The sequence below is a fragment of the Ictidomys tridecemlineatus genome, chromosome 6 (assembly GCF_052094955.1).
Source record: "Ictidomys tridecemlineatus isolate mIctTri1 chromosome 6, mIctTri1.hap1, whole genome shotgun sequence".
Taxonomy (NCBI): Eukaryota; Metazoa; Chordata; class Mammalia; order Rodentia; family Sciuridae; genus Ictidomys; species Ictidomys tridecemlineatus.
Window position 1 is genome coordinate 118,391,011 of NC_135482.1, and position 25,332 is coordinate 118,416,342.

The following is a 25,332-nucleotide window of genomic DNA, read 5'->3' on the forward strand; positions in this document are numbered from 1 at the left end:
GCTGTGTCCCTTTGGCATGCTGTTTTTAAGTCCTTTGTGTATAGACCAAGGAGTGGGATAGCTGGGTCAAATGATGGTTCCATTCCCAGTTTTCCAAGGAATCTCCATACTACTTTCCATATTGGCTGCACCAATTTGCAGTCCCACCAACAATGTATGAGTGTGCCTTTTCATCCACATGCTCGCCAACACTATTTTTGTTTGTTTTCATAATAGCTGCTATTCTGACTGTAGTGAGATGATATCTTAGAGTAGTTTTGATTTGCATTTCTTTGATTGCTAGAGACAATGAGCATTTTTTCATATATTTGTTGATTGATTGTATATCCTCTTCTGAGAAGTATTTGTTCAGGTCCTTGGCCCATTTATTGATTGGGTTATTGTTTTTTTGGTGTTTAGCTTTTTGAGTTCTTTATATACCCTAGAGATTAGTGATCTATCTGATGTGTGAGGGGTATAAATTTGCTCCCAGGATGTGGGCTCTCTGTTCACCTCACAGATTGTTTCTTTTGCTGAGAAAAAACTTCTTAGTTTGAGTCCATCCCATTTATTGATTCTTGGTTTTAGTTCTTGTGCTGTAGGAGTCTTATTAAAGAAGTTGGGGCCCAAACCCACATGATGAAGATTAGGGCCTGCTTTTTCTTCTATTAGACAGAGAGTCTTTGGTTTAATTCCTACATTCTTGATACACTTTGAGTTGAGTTTTGTGCATGGTGAGAGATAGGGTTTAATTTCATTTTGTTGCATATGTATTTCTGGTTTTCCCAGCATCATTTGTTGAAGAGGCTATCTTTTCTCCAGTGCACGTTTTTTGGCACCTTTGTCCAATATAAGATAATTGTAACTTTGTGGGTTAGTCTCTGTGTCCTTTATTCTGTGTTGTTGGTCTACCAGTCTGTTTTGGTGCCAATACAATGCTGTTTTTGTTACTATTGCTCTGTAGTATAGTTTGAGGTCTGGTATAGTGATGCCACCTGCTTCACTCTTCCTGCTAAGGATTGCTTTAGCTATTCTAGGTCTTTTATTTTTCCAGATGAATTTCATGACTGCTTTTTAAAATTTATGTGAGGAATGCCATAGGGTTTTGATTGAAAATGTATTAAATCTGTACAGTGCTTTTGGTAGTGTGATCATTTTGATAATATTAATTTGTTCTTTCCAAGAGCAAGGTAGATCTTTCCATCTTTTAAGGTCTTTTTTTAGGGTTCTGTAGTTTTCATTGTATAGATCTTTCAACTCTTTCATTAAGTTGATTCCCAAGTATTTTTTTTTAAGGCTATTGTAAATGGAACAGTTTTCCTCATTTCCCTTTCAGAGGATTTGTCACTGATGTACAGAAATGCCTTTGACTTATGGTATTGATTTTATATCCTGCTACTTTGCTGAATTCATTGAGTTCATTTACTAGTTCTAGAAGTTTGCTGTTGGAATTTTTGGGGGGTCTTCTAGGTATAGAATCATATCATCAGCAAATAGTTCTAATTTCAGTTCTTCTTTTTCTATGTGTATACTTTAATCTCTTTCATCTGTCTAATTGCTCTGGCCAATGTTTCAAGAACTATGTTAAATTGAAATGGTGAAAGAGGGCATTCCTGTCTTGTTCTAATTTTTATAGGGAATGCTTTCAATTTTTCTCCATTATGAATGATATTGGCCTGGGGCTTCGCATAGATAGCATTTACAGTGTTGAGATATGTTCCTGCTATCTCTAGTTTTTCTAGTGTTTTGAACATGAAGGGGTACTGTATTTTGTCAAATGCTCTTTCTGCATCTATTGGGATGATCATATGATTCTTATCTTTAAGTCTATTGATATGATGAATTAAGTTTATTGATTTCCTTATGTTGAACCAACCTTGCATCCCTGGGATGAATCCCACTTGATCGTGATGCACTATCTTTTTGAAATGTTTTTGTATTTGATTTGCCAGAATTTTATTAAGAATTTTTGCATCTATTCATTAGAGATATTGTTCTAAAGTTTTCTTTCTTTGATGCATCTGCCTTATTTTGGAATCATGGTGATATTGGAAGCACTGCCTCTTTTTCTATTTCCTGAAATTAATTGAAGAGTATTGGTATTAGTTTTTCTTTAAAGGTCTTGTAAAACTCTGCTGTGTATCCATTCGTTCCTGGGCTTTTCTTTGCTGGTAGGCTTCTGATGGCGTCTTCTATTTCATCAGATGATGTTTTTCTGTTTAAATTGTATATATCACCCTAATTCAATCTGGGCAAGTTGCATGACTTAAGAAATTTATCGATGCCTTCAATATCTTCTATTTTATTGGCGCATAAGTTTTCAAAATAATTTCTAATTACCCTCTGTATTTCTGTAGTGTCTATTATGATATTACCTTTTCATCACATATGCTGGTAATTTGAGTTCTCTCTATCCTTCTCTTTGTTAGCATAGCTGAGGGTCTGTCAATTTTATTTATTTTTTCAAAGAAGCAACTTTTTGTTTTGTCAATTTTTTTCAATTGTTTCTTTTGTTAACCATGTACGTCCTAAACTCCTTCTCTGTCATTTATTCTGCTGTGGCTGCCAATGATTCTAATGATGTGATGTCTTCATTTGTTTGGGGCACTTTCTTCCTTTGTCTTTTCATGTTGCTTGTGTGTCTTCCTTTCTAGCTCTGTGGGTATAGATTGTTTTTATTTTTACCCTATAGATTTATAGTGCTCTTGTAGCATTTCAAGACTTCTCCTTCGTGGGGAAGGACAACGCTAACAGATCCCAATATTAACAATTTGTTGTTTACAGTTTACATTTATGTTTACAGTTTAGTCTCAATGTATAGAAATGTTGGATTCAATTATTATCTAAACTATAATCAGTAGTTTTATAAAAAGGTTTACAATTTCTGTCGGTGGACAATAAACTGGGGGTGGGGTGTAGGATGATGTGCTAAGGAGGTAGGATGTGAGGATATAGAGTTAATATATCTTAGGAAATGTGAAGGAGAAATCTAATAAAGAGGGTTAGTAGCAAGAGAATAGACAGGAAGTAATTTAGGGTAGGCAAGTACGTGGGATGACAGTAGAGTACATAAAACAAACACATATAAGTATTTAGAAAAATACAGATATTAAAACATTAAAATTTGGAGGGGGAAGAAAAATGAAAGAAGAAAAAGGAAAAGAAAAAAAGGGAATATACAACATCTCTATATTATATTATTCAGATGACTCAGTCCTCAAAGTCCTATTTCATGCAAAGTTTTTGGTTTCACATATGTTGGGATGTGAGGGCCAGAGGATAGATGGGGTAGAAGAGAAACAAACAAATAAACAAAAAAGCTCAAAGGAAGAAACCAGGGTTGTAGCTAGTTTTAGAAATCTGTATCTTTCTGCTTTTCTTCTCATCCAATAGGTGGGGTCATCTGTTGTAATCTGGTGTCTCTGCCCTCCAGATGGTGGAAGTAACCAGGGTGGTCCTGGCACAGGGTGCCTGGATGGGGGGAGTGGAACCCCCAAGTCTCTTCAGGGAGGCTGCACCTCATGGGTCTCTTTTTAGAACCATTTGTATGACTTGAGCACCTGGTACTATCTCCCTCTCTTGCCCAGAGATTTCCCAGCTCCTGGTCTCTCTGCTAGGCTCCAAACTTTAGCCCCATCTTCCTCTGTCCTAGCAGTTCCTGGAGGAAACTCTCACCTTGGGGCCCCCAGGGGTGGCTGTCTGGTTGCACTGCACACATTTGTTGGGTAGCTACTGTGTTGGGTTACCGAGGCTGGGGAGAGGGGATAGTTGGAAACCTGGTACCTGTCTGCTGGAGATCCAATCTGGGAACTGCCCCCAACTAATATGGTGAGAATGTTGAGCCAAGATGGCGGCAGTCTGCTCTCAGAGCTCGGGTGTTTGGTGAGGTGGGGATAACTGGGCGATGGCGTTATGCTGTGGGTAGGTAGCAGCTGAGTGACCTGCATGGGAGCTGAGTGAAGTCTTGGCATTCTGCAGATGTGTTGATAGATGATTCTGCTAAGATGCTCACTGAACCTTGGGTGGGCTAGAACTTTGGGCTTTGGGTCCTGCTTGAACACCGGCATCCTACTCCAACACTGAGGCCCGGAGCTCTGCATGTGGTCACAGTGCTGGTGATTTCTGTGGAGAGCAGCTGTATATGGGTTGTCTAATATTCTCAGAGATGGAGGAATCCAACTAGATGAGATCTGGATCAAAGATCAACACAGAATGCTTTCTCCCTCTGGCCTGCCATCTTGAGAAATCCCCCATCTTTGCTTCTATTATAACTAGACTGAAGTCACAGTAGGCTCCTACAGGTGAAGTACAATGTGTGACTGAAGAGGAAGATGCTGCACTCCAAAAGGACTACTTAGATTTTCTAACTTGTACTTTCCTAGACAGAAATCTGGGGAAAATATATGCAAATGGATATTAAGGGCATGGGATCATCATGGGAAGTATATAAAGTTGTATCAGGTTGAATTTAGTGGTATGGGTGCAGTAGCAGAGATCAGCATGTAATGTTGCAGAATATCAAGGAATTAGAAAGGACTTGGTCTTTGCTCATTGTCTGAAACATGGGCCAAACTGTGATCCAGTGAGTTAGAAATGTCAGAAGTGCCTTGGTTTAATGTAGAAGAAGGAATTCAAGGACTTTCAGTGATTGGAATGTTACAATGGATTTGTCATTTAAGGACCTACTCACTCACCCTGGGATAGCCCAGAAGACATACCTTTTACCAAAATTGTGAGAAAAGTCTTAGCATCTCTGAAGAGCTCTGTTGACACTCTTCTCTGAAGGCCACACCTTACAGCAGAAACTACAGCTATTAAATTAGAAAACCTAAATTCAACGTGTGCTAATCAGGTTTTTGTCACTGACAAACCTGAGATAAAAAACTTAAAAGGAGGAAAAATTTATTTGGCACATGGTTTTATAAGTTTAAGTCTATGGCTACTTGGCCCCATTATTTTGGACTTGTAGTGAAACTGCACCATCGTCTGGAGACCAACCTTTAGCACATGGGCCTTTGAGGAGGGAACATTTAACCATAACACAATGGGAATCACTGGGTTACAGGGTAGCCAGAGTACAGTGGCAGTGATCAGCCACTAAGGCAAGGTAGGTATGGTTATCATAATGGACAGCAGAATCAAAGCGGCAATCAAAATAGATTTACTTACAGAAACTTATGGCATTGGCTTTGGGTGTTCCTAGAAGTGAAAACTGATAGGAGGCCTATTAATTTCTTACTTGATTTGTATAAGCAGAAAGGTTCTAAGCCAAATGAACAAAAGTCTAACTTGAATGATAAGAACAGAGAATCAGGGCCCCTCAGTCAATCTCCAGACTTCAGCCAGTTTATATGCCAGAAACACATGAATAGGAGGAGGCTGTATCCCCTCGAGGGTACAATGCCAAAAATTTATACCACTGATCTTTCCCGGAAGAGACCTATGGTCTTTTCCAGGGAACTGTGCATTGGAGGAAAAGAATAAAAATACCTTTTGGGTATTATTAGACATTTGTTTTGAATTGACCCTGATTCCAGGAGACCCCAAATGTCACTGCATTCCACCAGTTAGAGCAAGGGATTAGTGGAGGTCACTTATCAAAGGAGTTTTTGCTCAGGTTTACCTCATAATTGGCCCAATGGGTCCCCAACTCACCCTGTGGTTATTTCTCCAGTTCTGAAATGCACATTGGGGGCTGGGGATATGGCTCAAGCGGTAGCGCGCTCGCCTGGCATGCGTGCGGCCCAGGTTCGATCCTCAGCACCACATACCAACAAAGATGTTGTGTCCGCCGAGAACTAAAAAAATAAAATATTAAAAATTCTCTCTCTCTCCTCTCTCACTCTCTCTTAAAAAAAAATGAAATGCACATTGGGATGGGTATACTCAAGCAGCTGGTAGAATCCTCAAATTGGTTCCCTGACCTCTAGAGTGAGGCTATTGTGATGGGAAAGGCTAAGTGAAGGTCACTAGAATTGTCTCTCTCTAGGAAAATAGTAAACACAGAGCAATATTGTGTTCCTAAGGAATAGCAGATATTACTATAACCACTAGGATATGAAAGATGCAAGGGCGGTTATTTCTACCATATCCTCATGCAACTCTCTGATTTGGTCTGTAAAGAAGACAGATGGAGAATGACATCTTAGGAAAGCTTAATTAGGAGGTGGTTCCTATTGCATTGGTCTTGCCATGTTCCCTACTATCCTGAAATACAACTAGTTTTATTGAAGTGGTCTTTTGAAAACTCAGTTATAACAGCAGTTGGGTGGGAATGCCTTGTGGGGTAGGGCAAATTTCTTAGTATATACTTTGAATCAGTGTCTAATATATGGAATTGTTTTTTTCATGGCAGGGTTCAAGTGATGAAAATGGGAGTAGTACCACTCGTTATTAGTAGGGACCTTTTAGAAAAAATTCTGCTTCTTGTTCCTGCAAGCTTATACTCTCTTGACCTAAAGAACATAGTTTTAAAGGGAGGACTGCTTACCATATGACCAAGCCCCTTATGAACCCATCCTGTTTCATATCATCTGTCTCACCATCTATTTCCCTTTTTTTTTCCCTCAAGTACCCCTGTGTGATCAGCACATGTACTGATGCCTGATCTATGTCAGATATGTGAGGTATCTGGATTCTACAGAAAAGCAAGATATGAAACCAAGGGGTCTACAATTAGGATGCTGGGCTCAGTAAAACTGAACAGGTTTGAGCTGGTTTGGATGCCACCTTGACCTGAGTTTGCCCTCCAAGCTTCATTTTAATGCATTTCCATAGTAACTCTCCCACCTGTTAGTGGCATGACTGTTTACTAGTTCAGCAATCCCAAGAACTGGCAAAATGTCGTCAGTTATGTGGAGGAGGGGTGTGGGGAGGCAAAAGTGGTCTTTCCTGTCCCCTGGTCCCTTCCCACCTTCCAAATCTATATAATTTCATTCTTTTTCTTGCTTGGATTGAGTTGGAAAATTCTGTGGCAGAAAAGACTCCTGTTCCCCCTTGACTGGCCATTGAACAAAGACTTGCATTCTGTTTAATTGTTCTCCAGTGTCATTACTGGCTCTGCTCTGGGGAAAAAGAACCCAAGAGTTGGAGAAATCATGAGTGACACCCAGAAGCACAAAGATAATTCTACTGAATTGGAAGTTAAGAGAGCCACCTGTCCACTTTGGGCTCCTCATAGCCTTGAATCAACAGGCAAAAGAGGAAGTTACTTTGGGGTGACAGATCCTGACAACCAAGGGAGAATTGGACTATTCTTCCACAATGGAGGGAACTAAGAGTGTCTGGAATAGAGTAGATACCTTAGGGCTTCTCCTAATATTCATGTCCTATGACTAAGGTCAATGGGAAACTACCATAACTTGACTCAGGCAGGACTACTAATGACCCAGATAGATACATTAGGAATGAAGGTTTGAGTCACCCCACCAGAAAATGAACCACAACTAGCTGAGATGTTTCCCAAAGACAAACAAATACAGAATGTGTAGTGAACAACAGTCGTCATAAATACCAGTTATGGACACATGGCCAGTAACAGAAATGAGGACTGTAATTGTAATTGTCCTGAATATTTCCTCCTTACTTTGTTATGACTATGTGGGTGTATGTGTATATAATCTTTGGTTTTTTTCCCCTCTCTTATTTCCTTATCATGTAGCATAAGCTGTGCTGACTCTATATCAGTATTTAAGTATTGTTAACTTTCCATCAAAGCATTTAAGTTCTATAATTACAGGGAGAAGAGTAAACATTCAAGGAACTGAACTGCTAGAGAAGCAGTTAGTGTCTTTTTAGTTGTATGTAAGATATTGTATCATGTAAGGTAGAATTTTGACTTTGTTATGTTTGAGTTTCAGTTTGGTTTAAGGAGATGCATATGAGTGCCAGGTTGGCATAGAATGGACTTGTGGTGGCTAATTTTATGGGACAATTTGACTGGACTGTGGGGTTCCCAGGCATCTGATAAAAAAATTATTCTGGGTGTTTTTTGTGAGGATTTTTTTTGCAGGGGGGGGCGCGGGTACCAGCGATTGAACTCAGGGGCACTCAACTACTGAGTCACATCCTCAGCCCTATTTTGTATTTTATTTAGAGACAGGATTTCATTAAGTTGCTTAGCACCTTGCTTTTACTGAAACTGGCTTTGAACTCTTGATCCTCCTGCCTCAGGCTCCTGAGCCACTGGGATTAGAGCCACTGCGACTTGGCACCTGGCATAAGGATTTTTTTGTATGAGGTTAATATTTGAATCACTAACTGAGCAAAGCTGGTAGCCTTCAATACCTTCAATAAAGTTGTCAATCTTCATCCAACCCAAATGAAGACCCAAATAGAACAAAAAGGCTGATCCTCTTTTAAGTAAGGGAGTTCTTCTTGCCAGATAGCCTCTAAATTGGAACATTGGCTTTTATTTTTTTCTGCCTACAAACTGAAACTGAAATATTGACTCTTTTTGGGTCTCAAATATACAATCTTCAGAGTGGAACTTCCTGTGTCTCCACCTTGCCAACTCACTCTGCCAATCTTGACATGTGCAAATCTATAACCGTGTGAGCCAATTACTTTATGCACATAAACTATTGGTTCTGTTTCTCCAGACAACTCTGGGTATGACAGTAAGACATTGAATGGATACTTTACTCATCTCCTACTGTGATGAAAAATATCCAATTTGCCAAGAAGATCCCTGAAATACTTTTATTTAATAATCAAGATAAATGTTTTATAAGATATTTAAAGAAAAGAAAAAAGAACAACGATCAGAAGGAAGCACAATTTCCATATATTAGAATAAATAGTTACATTAATTTATAATAAAAAGTAAGAAAAATATGGGGCAGATGTAGTAGTGAGGATATAACGATTTGGATGTGGATATATTCTCTCCTAGTTTCAGTTTTTATATGTGCTGTCTTTATAATGGATTAGAGATATATTATGTTGCTTTTCAGGATATAAACCAGTATGTTAGCATGTAATGACAAAAGTTTTTTTTCCCCTTTAGGATTGAAAGTGACCTAATATAACCTCTATTTGTCCCTCTTTCACTATATCAATATGTAATATATATTATTGCATTTTAGTTTCACACATTTCAGTACAACTTACATATTCTTGCAGTACATGTAAGGTTAAAATAACAAAGATAAAACTTTATAGAGAACACCTTTTAGTTTTTGGGAAAAGGTATCTTAAATTAATCTTGGGTGGACTTGCCCTAGTGCAATAATTATAATTAATAAATATCTATTTCTTTTTCAGTGTTCAGACAGAATTCATGGCATGTGATTAAGTGGCATGAGGTAAGAATGTGTTTAACTTGAAACTTAGCAATAAAGTACTACCTTGTATTTAAAATCACAAGATCTTGAATTTAAAATTCACAGATCTTTATCTGTGAAGCACATCTTCAAGAACTATATTATCCCCACTTTATAGGTGAGAAAATAGATGACCATAGAGAATAAGTATCTCGCTCAGGTCTCACAGCTAATAAGTGGAGAAAATGGAACTTGAACTCAATTCTGTCTAGTTGGAAGTCAAACGCTTTCTAATGTATCTTGGCATTATCTGTGTCATTGCATGGAATATTTAAAGCTAATACTTTAATAATAAATTATGGCAGACACAGACATTCGAATCATAGCCAGATCCAAGTTAAAGGCATACTAACTGTTTTGAAGGCCAGATATTGATTTTGTCCTCATTGGTAATTTGTTGATGACCCATGTAAAAGTCTTTGGATAGCTAACTTTAAGAATGTTTTAGTTTTTAAAGTCTCTTCAATATTTCTTTCCTTGAGTGAGATAAAACAGGTAACCCAATAATGACTGGATTTCGTTCCTCTCATTGGGACTCAGAGAAGTAAGCCACTGCGAGATCACCCTCCATTTCTAGGGACAGTCTTAGCAGAGCTGGATAGTGAATGGCACGAACAGGAAGCTAAGGGAGAGGAACAGAAGTGAGGCTGCAGGGTGGGCTTCCTGCTGAGCCAAAGGTGACTTCCAGGGTCTGGCTGTGGTTGTCCACTAAAGAATCATTTTCTGGAAGCTTGTTTCCTAGAGCACTAGTGTTAAGGAAAAGAGGAGGCTGGGCCGAACAGAAAAGGGTTGGGTCATTGGGGACTTGGAAGGGATGAATGCAGTTCTTGTGAGATCCTGGTTATTTCATGTGAGAGTGACTTGTTACAAAAGAGTCAGCCTGGCTCCTCAAGCCCCCTGCCTGACTGTCTTCACATGGGATCTCTTCCACATACTCTTGCCATGATGCTATCTTTCGTATTTTGATGTAGACAGTAGGCCCTCATCAGAACTGAGCAGATACTGCCACCATGCTCTTGAATCTCTCTAGGACTGTGACTAAACAAATACTTTTTAATAAAGTATCCAGCCTCAGGTATTTTGTCATAGCAATATAAAATGGACTAAATAACAATGAGAATACAGTTGAGATCTAATTTATCCCCAATGTCGTGCACTGGCACGTCAAGTCAAGCAGCCAAAGCCAGGGACTCAGAATTCTTGTTCCTCTGAATACTTTCTATACCATGTGCATGGTACCATAATCAAGCTAAGCACTTTAAACAGGAGGTGTTTAAAAAAGGAAGAGGTGATTAACCTGGTTACTGTGGACAAAGAAGAAAAAAGTTTGTAAGATTCGTGATACTAATGACTTTCAGCAGGTCTGCTGTCATGTCCCAGGGTACATATTTTTCTACATAGATATTGTTTTTGTGGGAAAATCTAGTTTTAATTGCAACTTGTCTCATTTCAGTATTTTTTAGACCTTGTAAGCTGTTTATGTTACAAATACTATATTATTCACTGCCATGTGAAATTTATATATGATATGGATGTTTTATTGTTTTTTATATAAATATATTTTATTTAGAACCCATTTTAAGATCAATAGATGTTTTATTGTTGATCTTTATTTTTCCTATAAGGTTGAACTTGTCCCCTAAATTTTAAAGACACAATGTAGCTTTTAAGGCTTTCCTCACTTGAACCTCCACATCTGCAGGTTTCACTTCCAAAGATTCAACCAGCCATAGATGGAAAATATTCTAAAAGAAAATTTCATCTATACTGAATAGGTACAGATGTTTTCCCTTGTCACTTTCCTAAACAATGTCATGTAACAACTATTTCCATAACATTACATTGTATAAGATATTATAAATCATCTAATGATGATATAAAGTCTACGGGAGGATGTGCATAGGTTCTTTGCAAATACCCTACAATTGATATAAGGGATTTTCTCTGCTGTCATAGAACAGCTGAGGAAAGCAGGCCATGAGCAAGGCATTACAGTGTGATTTGGTATGAACACCACATCATGTAGAGACAGTATCTCTTTCCTTTTGTATCTCTTTTAACATTTCATTGTAGAGCAAGATTGGTCAACTAAAGCACTACTCACAATTGACACTGGATCATTCTTTGTGATGGGGCTTCCTGGGCATTGTGGAATGTTTAATAGCATCCCTGGCCTCTATTCACTAGATGCTAGTAGCCTCATCTCCCTTCCTCCCACAGTTGTGACAATAAAAATAGTCTCCAGCCATTGCCCACTGTCTCCAGTTTGACGGGGATGGAGGTGGTGGTGGTGCAGGGGGCAGACACACCCTTGGTTAAGAGCAACTGTTTTAGATGAATGGATTCATTAGTAAATAAAATTGTTCTAATGTAGCCAAAATTTATTAGGATGACTAAATGAGTCAATATTATATTGTACTTTTTCTTGAGGACATTTAACACATTCTATGTATGCTTTTAAATTTCACCCTTCACTCTTTTCTCTCCTGGCTTAAAAAGGTAAATGTGGGTGACATTGTGAAGACTTTGAATGAGGAGTTCCTTCCTGCAGACATGATCCTGATTTCTTCCAGGTTAGTTCTGTTAAAGGCATTTAAGGAACTGATATTCTGAATTGTAAATTTTAAGGAAACAAGGGCAGAGTATACTTTCTCCTACTTTATTCTTTTCACCTTCTGATAAACCAGTGGCATCCAACTTTTTCTCGAAAGGATCAGATAATAAACATGTTCAGCTTTGTGGGCCACATAGTCTCTTGAACCTCCCTTTGTAACATCAGGCAATGTTGTAACATAGGCAATGTAAACCACCAGGTCTACAATAGAACCTATTTATAAAAATAGGCAGGGGCTGGCTACGTGTAGCCTGTGCATCATATTTTCTTCACCCATGATTGATAATTTATTTACCTTTAATTTCCCTGAATATATTTTCTTCTATTCTGCTGCTTAGATTAATTTCATCCCTTCTATAATTTCTATGGACATTTGACTAAACTGAAAAAAAAAAAAGTCATGTTGACTTATTTCAGTATCATGGCAATTGTGAGGTATTCTCTTTCTAAAAGCATGCTGCCTCACAGAGAAATTAAGTTATTTACTCAGGATCACTGTGTGGGTTTGTGTTAAGCCCAAGTTTTAAAACAGTGTCTACTCCTTTTATAGAACTATACTGCTTTATTTGGCAGCTGTTTGGGAGAAAACTTTAGAAAGACACTCCTTTCTATTAGGTCCTATTTTTCTAGCTCCATGTTTTCTCCTGTGGTGGATCCCTCATGTACATAGTAAGACTATGTGGTGGACTGGGTGACTGTGGGTGAGAGTAACCACAGTAATGAACACGGCCGTATTTAACACGTTTGGCAGGCTGGATCCTCAGAAGAAGTCACAATCATCTCAAAGGGGTCCAAAAAATGTTTCCAATCTTCTGAATACACATTATCTTAGAGCATGAAATTCTTGAGAAGAGAGATTAATTCTGGATCCATTCTCTAAACTTCCAGAAAACCAGTTAATTACTACACAAGCTCTTCTTTCTGTCAGTTGCACTTTGTTCTTTTGCAAACAATGCATTAACACAGTTGAGAAAGTAATTTAACTGTTACTGATGTCTGTTTCCCACTTGGATTTGTGTCAGAGAATGGGGTTGATCCAGGAGGCCACAAGAGGGTTTGTTTTTTTATTTCATCTATGTCAGTTTTTTGTTTGTTTGTTTGTTTGTTTGTTTTTGGTGAGATTTCCTTTGCTTCTTTGCTCTGGATAAATTACTGATTAATAATGAATCAATCTTTTGGGGGGAGCAGGGAAAGGCAAGACTAAAATCATTACTCCTCAACTTTTTCCTCCCTCCCTGGTACTTTTGTATGTCACATTTCCTAAATGATTCTTCTGATCCTATTAAAACAACAAAGACACACAATTGCCTAAATGTTATTTGAGGTGGCAGAAAAGTAAGAAAAATAGAGACCCAGAAAGAACTGAAATACTAAAACCCCTCAAGAGCAATCCTGTGTCAATATAGGCTTTTCCCTTAAGGATTCTGCCAGACCCTGAATACCCTGAACTACAATTTTTGTGGAGCCTAGGGAGTAAGAGAGTAAGAAACAGAATCCAGGGACTCCTCCATGAGGAGATTCTGACAGGTGATTCCCTAACTAGAAAGAGGATTTTAACATGGGTGAGCTCTAGTGAGGTCAAGTTAACTCAAGCCTTTCTGGTGGGTCTTTCTGACAGCCATCAGACTGAACAAATAATGGCTTTTTGGAAATGAGACTCTGAAAGAGCTCCAGTCTGTTTTACTCTGTCAGTACCAGGAATGTGAGTTATTATTCTTCAAGGTACCATTGAGCTAGAAATCAGGGACTAGGGCAAGTCAAAACATCACAAAGCTTCTTTTTACTTATTTATTTTTTAGCCAAGATTTAGCAATCTTTCTTGTATAAAATATTTCTGTCTTGCTTTAAGCCTTTGGCTGCTTTTCAGAGTTCTGAAAAGGTTGATTCTGAAGAATTTTTGCCAGTTTTTAAACTGTTTGTGCAGAGGACAGGGACTTTAGAGGTTTTTACTCTGTCATATCTCTGGTATCCTTAAGGAAGCTACATTTTTAATGTTAGACTGTATTAGTAATTATTTTGGGGGTCATCAGTCACTTTTATTCATATCCAGAGGTTACATTCCCAGACATGCAATGGGTGCCTGAAACTTCAGATAGTACTGAACCCTATTTGTACTGTTATTTTTCTAACATATATACCTAAGGCAAAATTTAATTCTATAAGTTAGGCCCAGCAGAATATTAACAACTATAACTAATAATAAGATAGGGCAATAATAAAAATAAACCATAATAAAAATTATGTGAATGTAGTCTCTCTTCCAAAAGATCTTGTATATCACCTCTCATGATGATGTGGTAAGATGCAGTGCCTGCATGTTGAGATGAAGTTAGGTGAGTGATGTAGGTGTTGTGATATAGCATTAGGTTTTGTAAGGATTAATTGACCACAGACACAGCAATACTGTGACAGTTGATCTCATAAGCCAAATGGCTACTAATGGTTGAATAGTGTATACAGTGTGGATGTGCTGGACCAAGGGCTGATTCACATCCCACACAAGACTGAGCAGGATGGAGAAGGTGGGGCAGTGGTTTTATCATGCTTCTCAGAACAGTGACAGTTTACTTTTTGAATTGTTTATTTCTGAAATTTTTCATTTAATATCTTGGGATTGCAGGAAACTGAAACCACAGAGAGCAAACCACAGATAAGGGAGAAGCTACTGTAATGTCTTGGCTAGTTAAATCAGCACAGTTTATTTTAAACCTGATATTTGAATGAGATACAACAACAGATGATATATTCAGATTCTAAGACTTAATATTAACTTAAGTGGAACATTTTTGTTATTCTTTGTGTCTTTTCCTTCAAAATTATTAGTTTTCAAAAGTGAGTTGGCATGTGACATGGGATAAAATATGGTAAGGCAAATGTCTGTTAAAAATCTGTACATATCTGACTGGAAAATGTAACTTCATTCTAAAGGTCATCAAGCTTGAGTCTTTGGGAATTGTGATGGACTCATTTTAGAAAATGACAGAATTTTAGATTTGACCTCAGACATGACTGTTCTGAACTATATAACATTTGTTCATCCTCAGCAATTTCTCTTTTTGAGGTTAAAGAGCAGTCACGCAAGACTGTAAGGGTAAGATCTTTTATATTGAGCCATTCTACAAGATGAATTGCAGGCTGGTGGGAGCAGTCTGCTAATATTTTCTGGAAATAGCTACTTGTAGTTCTTTCAGTGGGTAAAATTTCATAACTTTCAATTACTAGGAAAACAATTTAATGAAGAGATAATAATTCAGTAACATTTGTTTTACTTTTCCTAGTGAACCTCAGTCAATGTGTTATGTTGCAACAGCTAATTTGGATGGAGAAACAAATCTAAAGATACGGCAGGTAAAGACACTTTTTCTTAACTAATTTTATATCTGAGCCCACAATGTCAAGTTTTGCCAGTAGACGTTGTCTTTTCCACAAAGAAAACACTCTCACCACTATTGAGTGGATGTAATTTATCCACATCAGGTTATTCAAAGGATTTTTAATTATTATTAGCATTATTACTAGCTATAGTATATTAGTATTAGTCATACTATTGTTATCAGGAATCTACATGGATGTGTATTGTTTTAGGAAAAAAGCATGTGCTATGAAATTCATATGCATATTGCTTTGAACTATTTCTATTAGTACTTTGGTGATAAAACTAATGTGTGGCTAACTATGGTAAGTAGATTAAAAGTAGGGTTTAAGAGCTTATATTCTTGCATACCACTCTTTTAAAAAGCATCTTCATAGAAACATGATTATGAATGTAAGGAGATGGTTTTACAATTAATTTGTTAGTCATGGGAAAAAGACATTAAATTTTAAGCCAACTCCTTCTCTGGTCTATTTGTTTAGTAAGGAAGCTGTTGGTCTTACATTTGTCTGTTCACATGTTTGTGTGCTAATTTTTTGGGAAAATTTAATTAAAAATGGAAAAAATAGAAATTAAAGTAATACATCATTTTTGTAAAAATAATAAAAACAATACAGAAATGTATGTAGTCTATTCAACCCTCTTCCCTGTTTAAATTCCACTTTTATTTCCAATGGTAATCATTGATAATAGTTTAGTGATACTTTCTAGATTTTAAAAGTTTCAATTATGAGCTTTTGTTTCTGGGAAGGTGGAGTTAGACATACTTTTCCTGTTAAGTACAAATAATAATATTGAGCTTTATATTGAAAACAAACCTAGAACGACTCTGAAAGGCTGGGGGAAGGTGGCGACAGAGAACAACCTGGTGGTGGGGTTCTTGGGTTTTTCTTTTACTTTATATATCTCAGGCTTGTAACTGAAGAAGAACAATGAACACAGACAACAAACAAACAAACAAACAAATCCTTAGCAAAAGCCTGCTATTTCTAGTCAAAAGACCAGGAAAGGGATAGCCTACCAAGATAGAATATTGATATCTGGACTGTAGTGAAGCAGCCCAATTCTCCCATGAGAGTGGTGTCCAAGAAGCTAAGTAGGAAGCCATGACTTTCATTCCCCTTGGTGGTAATGAGGGCCTTCCTGATTTTTAGTGGAAGTGGAGAGAGAGAGACCAAGTGGACAGCAGTAACAAGGCACTCCAACCCCTTCAAGTCAGGGAGGTGACAGAGAAGGTATGGATGAGCCTTGACTGGCTATAATGGAAAGGCCCTATCAACAGAGGCCAGTACTTTCTCTTCCACTTTGCAATATTGAGGCTGTACCTGTTTCATGTGCTGGAGTAGTGTCAGGCAAAGATAACCAAAACAGGTTTAAGTAAGTTCCAGAGTTCTATTATATCATATCCTAAATTTCCAGGTTATTATTTTTAAAAATCACCATTATACCTCAAACGAGAAAGTTCTGAAACTGAATAGGAAAAAAAGATGCCAATATCAAGACAGTGGATGTATTAAAATTATCTGATAGAGAGTTTAAATCATCCATCAAAAAAAGTTTTAATGAGTGACTACAAACATGCTTGAAACAAATAAAAACATAAAAACTCTCCAGCTAAGAAACAAATTCCCAGCAAAGAAATAGAAGGTTTAAAGGACCAAATGGAAATCTTAGAAATTAGAGATACAATAACTAAAATTAAAAACAAACCGTAAGAGATGGGCTTAACAGCAGAATGGAAGGAATAGAAGAAAGAATCAGTAAACTGAAAGATAAAACAATAGAAATTACCCAATTTGAACATCAGAGAAAAAATACACTGTATAAAGTAAGCATGGCTTCAGGGACTTCTGGGAATTTAATTAAATAGCTAACTCTTATGTCACCAGAGCCTTGGAAGGAGGAGGAAAAAAATAATGGGCAGAAAATTTTGCCAAAAATTTTGCCCAAAGATACAAACTACAGATTAAATAAGCTTACTGAACCAAAAAAGGCCCAAATGAATCTATATCAAAACACATTCTAGTCAAACTTCTGAAAACAAAGAAAAATCTTGAAAGTAGTGAGGGAAAAATGACACTTTACCTCTGCAAGAAAGAGAGTTTGATTAACAGCAGGTTTCTCACTAGAAAACCATCGAGACTGGAAGACAGTGGCACACATTTTTCAAGGCTTAAAGAGAAATGTCATCCCAGAATTATAGCCAGCAGAAGTATCTTTAAAGAATGGGGGAAGAGACTGGAGGGAAGTTAAAACCTTTTCAAATGAAGTCAAACTAAGATCTCTTTTAAAATAATGGTTAAAGAAAGGTTTCAATTTAAAAACAATTTAAAGGAAGGTAAACAATTTAAAAAGTAATGTAAGTATGGAATAAAGAAGAAAGAAAATGGCAAGTAAAAATAAGGTTAAATGTAATAGGATTTATTTTTCTTGACTTTTTGAAATTGTTTGATAAATGAATGAAAAATTTTAAAACTGATGTTCTAAATATATTTATGATATGTACCATACTGGAATAAACTAAAAGGTTGTGAAAGGAAGCAAAACTTCTATGTTTTATTCATACTTGTAAAATTATGATACAAATAGACTTTGAGAAGTTATCTGTAAATTATGTAATACTTAAAAAAATCACTAAAAGAGCTGTATGAAAAGATACACTAAAAATTCTATTTAAAAATCAAAATGGAATTCTAAAAACATTCAAGTAACACATAGGAAGTAAAGAAAACTACAAAAGTAAAAAATGGAGGAAACAAAAAATCAATAAGTATATTAAGTGTAAATCATCTAATTAACCAATTAATCAACTAATTAATCTAATTAAAAGACACAGGCTGGCATAGTGGATAATGGTATGTTGTCTATGAGAAATCACTTTAAATATAATGAAATAGGTAGTTTAAGAGCAAAATAATGGAAAAAATATATAAAGCAAAATTGATAGAAGTCAGGAATGACTATATTCATATCAGATAAGGTAGTTTTTCTGATAAAAGAAAATTACCAGAGAAGCTCATTATATAATGATAAATGGATTATCCCACAAATAATACATATGATTCTAATTTTTATACATGAAAAATACAAAGTTGTGGGCTGTGGTTGTGGCTTAGCAATAGAGCACTCGCCTAGCATATATGAGGCACATAAAAATAAACAAATAAAATAAAGGTTTGTGTCTAATTACAACTAAAAAAATTTTAAAAAATATAAAGTTGCAAAATGTGTGAGGCTAAACATTAATAAAAATTAAGATAATTATATAAGTCCACAATTGTAGATTTCAATAACTCTCTTTCTCATCAACTGACAGAAAAAAAGAGAATCCTTGATTATATACAAGAACTCAACACCACAAAGTAAAAGATATACTGATTATTATGAAACAGTCACTAACAGAGTGTTTTAGAAATACACCCAACAACAGAAGGATATACATTATTTTCAGGTGGCCAAGAAACACCAAAATAGACAATATTTGAGTCATAAATATAATAAGACAAAAATAATTAAAATCATACAGACTGTGTTTTCCAAACACAATGAGTCCAATTAAAAATCAGTAACAGAATAATAACAGGAAAATCTACAAATGCTTGAATTATAAAGATCTCATTTCAATAAATACCAAAGTCAATAAATGTAATTCATTGCATAAATATAATCAAGGACAAAAAAAATCACTTGATCATCTCAATAGATGTAGAAGATCTTTGGTAACATTCAAGACCCATTCATGTTATTAAAAAGCCACTGAAGAAACTAGGGAGGGAAGGAATATATCTCAACGTCATAAAGGCTATACATGACAAACCCAAAGTCAACATCATACTGAAATTATTTCCTTTAAAATCAGGAATTAAAAAAAAGGATGTCCACTCTCAGTTCAATGTAGTTCTTGAAATTCTAGCTAGAGAAGAGAAGGAAATTAAAAAGACACAAACAGAAAAGAAGAAGTCAAACTATTTCTTTTTGTTAATGACATGATTCTATAACATAAGGACTCAAAAAAAAAAAGATTTCAAGATCTGAGAAATAAGTCAACAAAGTAGCACAATACAAGATCAATATACAAAATTAAATAGCTTTCTTCTACTCCAATAATAAATCTTCCAAACTCATTTGAAGTAACCTAAAAAAAAAAAAAAAAGAAAGAAAAGCAAAAAAGTTTAGGAATAAGTCTAACCGAGGTAAAAGAACTCTACAATGAAAACTATAGAACACTGAAGAAAAATAGATCTTAGAAGATGGAAAGACCTATCGTGTTCACATGTTCATGAATTGGTATTAACAAAAGCAATCTACAGATTTAATGCAATCTCCATCAAAATACCAATGATATTCTTCACAGAACTAGAAAAAATTCTAAAATTTATATGGAAAAATAAAAGACCCAGAATAATCAAAACAATCCTGTGTAACAAAAGTGAGACTGAAGGCATCAGAATACCTGATCTCACATTATACTACAGAGCCATGGTAACCAAAACAGCATGGTATTGGTATCAAAACAGACATGAAGACCAATGGAATAGAGTAGAAGACACAGAGACAAATCCACTTAGAAACTGTCATCTAATACTTGACAAAGGTGCTGAAAGCATATGTTAGAAAAAAGATAATCTTTTTAAGAAATGGTGCCAGGAAAACTGGATGGATATCCACATGTAGGAGAATGAAACTAGATTCCCACCTCTCACCCTGTTCAAAAATCAATTCAAAGTGGATCCAAGACCTAGGAATTAGGCCAGAAACAGGGAAATTCCTAGAAGAAAACACACACAGAGTCAGCACTCCCCATACTGGCACAGGAACCAACTTCTTATTTATTTTAGTTTTTATTTGTTCTTTTTAGATATTCACGAGAGTAGAGCGTATTTTGACAAACTATACATATATGGAGTATAACTTCTCATTCTGTGGTTGTAAGGGGCTGACTTCTTTAATAAGATGCCTAAAACTCAATGAACAAACAAAAAACTCAATAAGTGGGATAGCATGAAGTTAAAAAACTTCTGAACAGTCAAGAAAACAGAAGTGTGAAGAGAGATCCTACAGAATGGGACCACAATCTTTGCCAGCTACTCCTTTGACAGGGGACTAACAACTGGGATACAAGTAGATATAAGGAGATCTATATCTATCTATTTATATCTCGAAGTTGGACATGATGGCACACGCTGTAATCCCAGTGACTCAGGAGACTGAAGCAGGAAAAATCACAAGTTCAAGGCCAGCTTCAGTAAATTAGCAGGACTCTAAGAACTTAGTGAGAATCTATCTCAAAATAACAAAATAAATAAAAAATAAATCCTATGGACTGGGGGTGGGTACTTAAAAAACTTAGCTCCAAAAAACAAAACAAACAAAACAAAAACCACCACACCACCAATTAATGAGCAAAAAATTTTAAGGAGATATTTTCAAAAGAAGAAACACAAATGACCAACATTTCCTGCCCACATCCTGCATAGGTGATGGGAATGGAGTTCCTCTTGGTGGAATGGGCTGCCTGCAGAATAAAAGCTAAGAAAGGTAGGGCAGTGGAAAAAACCAATGGACACAGAAAGTAATTTTAAAAGCAGGACGGGCCAGCTGATATCTTACAGATTGCTCTTGCACACTAAAAAGAGCAAAATGGAGCTTGCGCTTCCTTTATTTATATCTGGGGAACATCAAAGGTTTTTCATGAAGTGTTCTTTGCCAAATAAGGTAGGAGGTGGGCTTTGAATATGTACTCTCGTGAATATCTAGAAAGAACAAATAAAAAATAAAATAAATAAGAAGTTGTTTCCTGTGCCAGTATGGGGAGTGTTGACTATGTGTTTTCTTCTAGGAATTTCACTGTTTCTGGTCTAATTCCTAGGTCTTGGATCCACTTTGAATTGATTTTTGAACAGGGTGAGAGGTGGGAATCTAGTTATGCCCAACTCTGGAGCTATGAGATTGGTCTTCCTAGTAGAATGGAGATAGAGGTCATGTGCCTTGGGCAACAATCCATTGCACACGGGCGAGAAGCCCGGATAGTTCCCAAGGAAGAACCCAAATCTCCATGGCTCCATAAGAAGTGAAGACCCTCAAGTAATTCACAGATGCCTAGGCAAGTTCAGCTTCCTTAGCAATCAGGGGGATGCAAATCAAAACTATACTAAGATTTCATTTTACCCCAGTTAGAATAGCAATCATCAAAAATATGAATGATGATAATTGCTGGTGAAATGTGGGGGGAAAATATACTCTTATACATTGTTGGTGGATCTGCAAATTAGTACAACCACTTTGGAAAGCAGATTCCTAAAACAAAACAAAACAAAAAGCCTATGACCTAGCTATCTCACTCTTTAGTATTTATCTGAAAGAATTAAAATCAGCATACTATAGTGATACAATCACTTCTACATTTATGGCAGTACAAGCCACAATAATGAAGTTATGAAACCAGCCCAGATGCCCATTGATGGATGAATGGATAAAGAAAATGTAGAAATATACACAATAGAGTTTTATTTATTTAAAAAGAAAAATGAAATTGTGGCATTTGCTGGTAAATAGATAGAAGTGGAAAATATTATGCTAAGTGAAATATCAGTCCCAAAAAGCCAAGGGTTGAATATTTTTTCTTAGATATGGAAACTAGAGAGGAAAGAGGAATAAAAGGAGTTTTCATGAAAATCGAAGGAAGATCAGTAGAGTAGGAGTGATAACCAAGGCAAAGGACAGAAGGGAAGGAAAAAAGGACGAACTGGGGAAGGAAGCTGACCAAATTATCCTATATGATTGTATGAATATATCCCAGTGCATTCCAATATTTTATAAAACTATAATGCACCAATTTAAAAAATAAATAGAAGGAAAACAAATAAAGTAGAAGGAGATCAGGGGAAATGAAGCGGGGGGGGGAGAAAGAAGGTTTACGGGGGATTGAAAGAGCAAACAATGCCATATGCATTTATAAATATATCAGATATGAACTCTATTGTTTTTTATAACTATAATGCCATAATAAATTTTTAAAAATTGTTTAAAAATCCAAGCATGTATATTTTAAAGAAATTAAGAGAATGATATGTGTTAAGAGAAATTAAATATATATGTGTTAAGAGATAAGAATCTATGTGTTTGGTGCTGGAAAAACTGGATATCCATATATATATATATATATATAGGAATGACCTATCAACCTACACAAAAGTCCAATCAAAGTGAATCAAAGACTTAGAAATTAGATGGGAAAGTTTGCAAATGCTAGAAGAAAATATAGGGCCAACACTCCATCATATAGGTGCAGGCACTGACCTAAATTCAAGAAATAAAATCAAGATAGATAAGTGGGATGGCATCAAGTTTAAAAGTTTCTGTGCAGCAAAGGAAAAAATTAAGAGCATGAAGGGAGAGCTTACAGAATGGAAGAAAATCTCTGCCAGCTTCTCCTCTGACAAGGTATTAATATGCAGACTATATAAATAATTCAAAAAACTTAATACCCCGAAAACAAAACAAACAGTCCAATTAATAAGTAGGCAAAAGAACTAAAATTACATTCCTCAAAAGAAGAAATTCAAATGTCCAACAAATATACAAAAAAATTGAACATTTTTAGCAAAGAGAAATGAAAATTAAAACTACACAAAGATTTCATCCCACTTTATTCAGAATGGCAATTATCAAGAATACAAATAAAAATAAGTACTAGAGAGGATGAGAGAGGAAAGATACACTCATACACTCTTGGTGAGGCTGCAAAAATTAGTACAACCACTCTGGAAAGTTGTATGGTGATTCCTTAAAAGACTAAGAATGGAACTATCATATGACCCAGCTATCCCACTCCTTGGCTTTTATCCAAAAGAACTGAAATCAGCAGATAATAGTGACAAGTCACTTCAGTGTTTACAGCAGCACAATCACAACAGCCAAGTCATGAAAACAGGCCAGATGCCTATTAATATATGGATGAATAAAGAAAATGGGTATATATACACAATGAGTTTTACTTATCCACAAAGAATAATGAAATTGTATCATGCTAAGTGAAATAAGACAGACTCAAAAATTCCATTCTCACATGTAAAAGCTAGAGAAAAATAAGAGAAAGAGGGTATCTTTATTAGATATCATAAAGATATAGGGAAGATCAGTGGAGTATAAGAAGGAAATTAAGAGGGAGAGAGGAAGGAAGGGAAAGGGGAGAAAAAATGGAATGAATTCAACAAAATCACATATGTACATATATAAATATATCACAGGGGAATTTCATTTTTATGTGCATGTAGAAAGCACCAATAATAAATAAATAAATAAGTAAAAGGCAGATCCATAGAGTAGAGAGGAAGGAGAATAGAGAAAGGGATGAGAGGAGGAATAGGGGAAGGGAATCAGTCCTGAAATGGAGTAAATCAAACTCCATGTATATATGATTTTGTCAAAATGAACCCCAATACTATGTGTAACTATAATGCTCTAATAAAAAGACTATATATATGTTAAGAGAAATCAAGAGAATACATACATATACATTTTTTCTTTAAAACAAAAACAAGCTACAGACTTGGAAAAAATATTTGCAAACCACATATCTGACAAATTATTGTTATCTATAATATGTAAATAATCTCAAAATTGAACAAAAATCAAAGCACATAGAAACTAGGTGAAAGACATGAGGAGACATTTAACTAAACAGGATATACAAATGGCAAGTAAGTCCATGAAAATATTTTCTATAACATTAGCTAGTCTTTAAGAAAATACAATTAAAACAACAGTGAAACAGTGAAATACCCATCAGAACAACCAAAATAAAAAAATAGTTGTGACGTTAAACACTGGTGAGGATGCATAAAACTATACCATTCATTCATTGCTGGTGGGGAATATACAATGGTACAGCTACTTTGGGAAACAATTTCTAAGTTTGATATGGAGTTAGAAATGTACCTAGCATATGACTCAGCAATTGTACTCCTAGGGATTTATCCCAGGGAAATGAAAGCTCACATCCACAAAAAAAGCTATGTACAAATATTTATAGCAGTTTTATCTGCAATAGCCACATGTTCACTTATATATGAGCGGTTAAACTAATTGTGACACATTGATACTTATTTTTGCATATTGATCTTACCATCAACTTATTAAACTCTCATATTTTTATGATCTTAAAATATAATGTGTGTAGGCTTTTCTAATAGTCAATTATTTTTCTAAAAGTAGGATGATCATTTTTTCATCAGTTTTACATATTTACACAGTAGAAAGGAGAGTATTAGAATAGAGTTTGAGGTTTTAATGCTTTCTAGAAATTTAACATAAAATTTACCACCTTGTAAATTCTATTACTACTTCCTTTTTTTAAAAAAAATTTGGAGTCATTTTTGACATTTCCTTTCCAATAAAAATTCCTCATCACTTTCCCCCCCATTTCATTTCATTGCCTAAAAGTCCAGACAATTAAAAATAAATTTCATGTTAATACTGGTGACTTCTTATTTCTTCTAATAAAATTCTATCATTTCATAGTCATGCATGATAGTTGCTTGACTAATTTGGTTGGGTATTTTAACATTCTTAGTTACTTGACTTTCATCATCATCTTTTACTAACTATTGGAGACTTGAAGCTTTGCCAGTATATCAAACTTATATTTTTATTTTTCTCATTCTGTTTTTTAAAAATAGGCATCATTAGAAGTTGCTGGAATAATAAAGGAAGGACAATTGGTAAACCTAGATGGAAAAATTGAATGTGAAGAACCTGATCGTCAGTTTAATAACTTTGTTGGAACCTTGTATTTAAGGGGTAAAAGGTATCATTTTTCTCTTCTCAAGTATATTTTCTCCCTCTTCTGGAGCACAGTTTGTTGCAGTTTCTGTTCTGTCCACTAATAACATTTGAAAGCATTATAATTATTTACATTTTCCTTGACTTTGAAATACCCTGAAGCTCCTGTGAAAACATTGAAAATAAGGAAACGATTCAGCATTATCTTAATCAGGATACCTGTGTTAGTCAACTTCATGTTACTGTAATAAAATACCTGA

General features: G+C 35.7%; 1 protein-coding gene across 33 annotated transcripts in view; it reads left to right on the forward strand.

Annotated features, from left to right (window-relative positions):
* LOC101976208 (phospholipid-transporting ATPase IB-like) overlaps window positions 1–25,332 on the forward strand; it is a 267,727-nt gene that overhangs the window by 114,045 nt on the left and 128,350 nt on the right. For 32 of the 33 annotated variants that reach the window (XR_013423261.1, XR_013423265.1, XR_013423264.1 and 29 more), the window contains 4 exons: window positions 9,244–9,284; window positions 11,802–11,875; window positions 15,195–15,264; window positions 24,970–25,097. Coding sequence is in view for 30 of the 33 variants with exons in the window: in XM_078015651.1 (XP_077871777.1) it covers window positions 9,244–9,284; window positions 11,802–11,875; window positions 15,195–15,264; window positions 24,970–25,097 (313 nt within the window). In the remaining 3 variants the exon portion in view is untranslated. The remainder of the gene's footprint in view (window positions 1–9,243; window positions 9,285–11,801; window positions 11,876–15,194; window positions 15,265–24,969; window positions 25,098–25,332) is intronic. The other variant, XM_078015664.1, reaches the window with a different exon arrangement.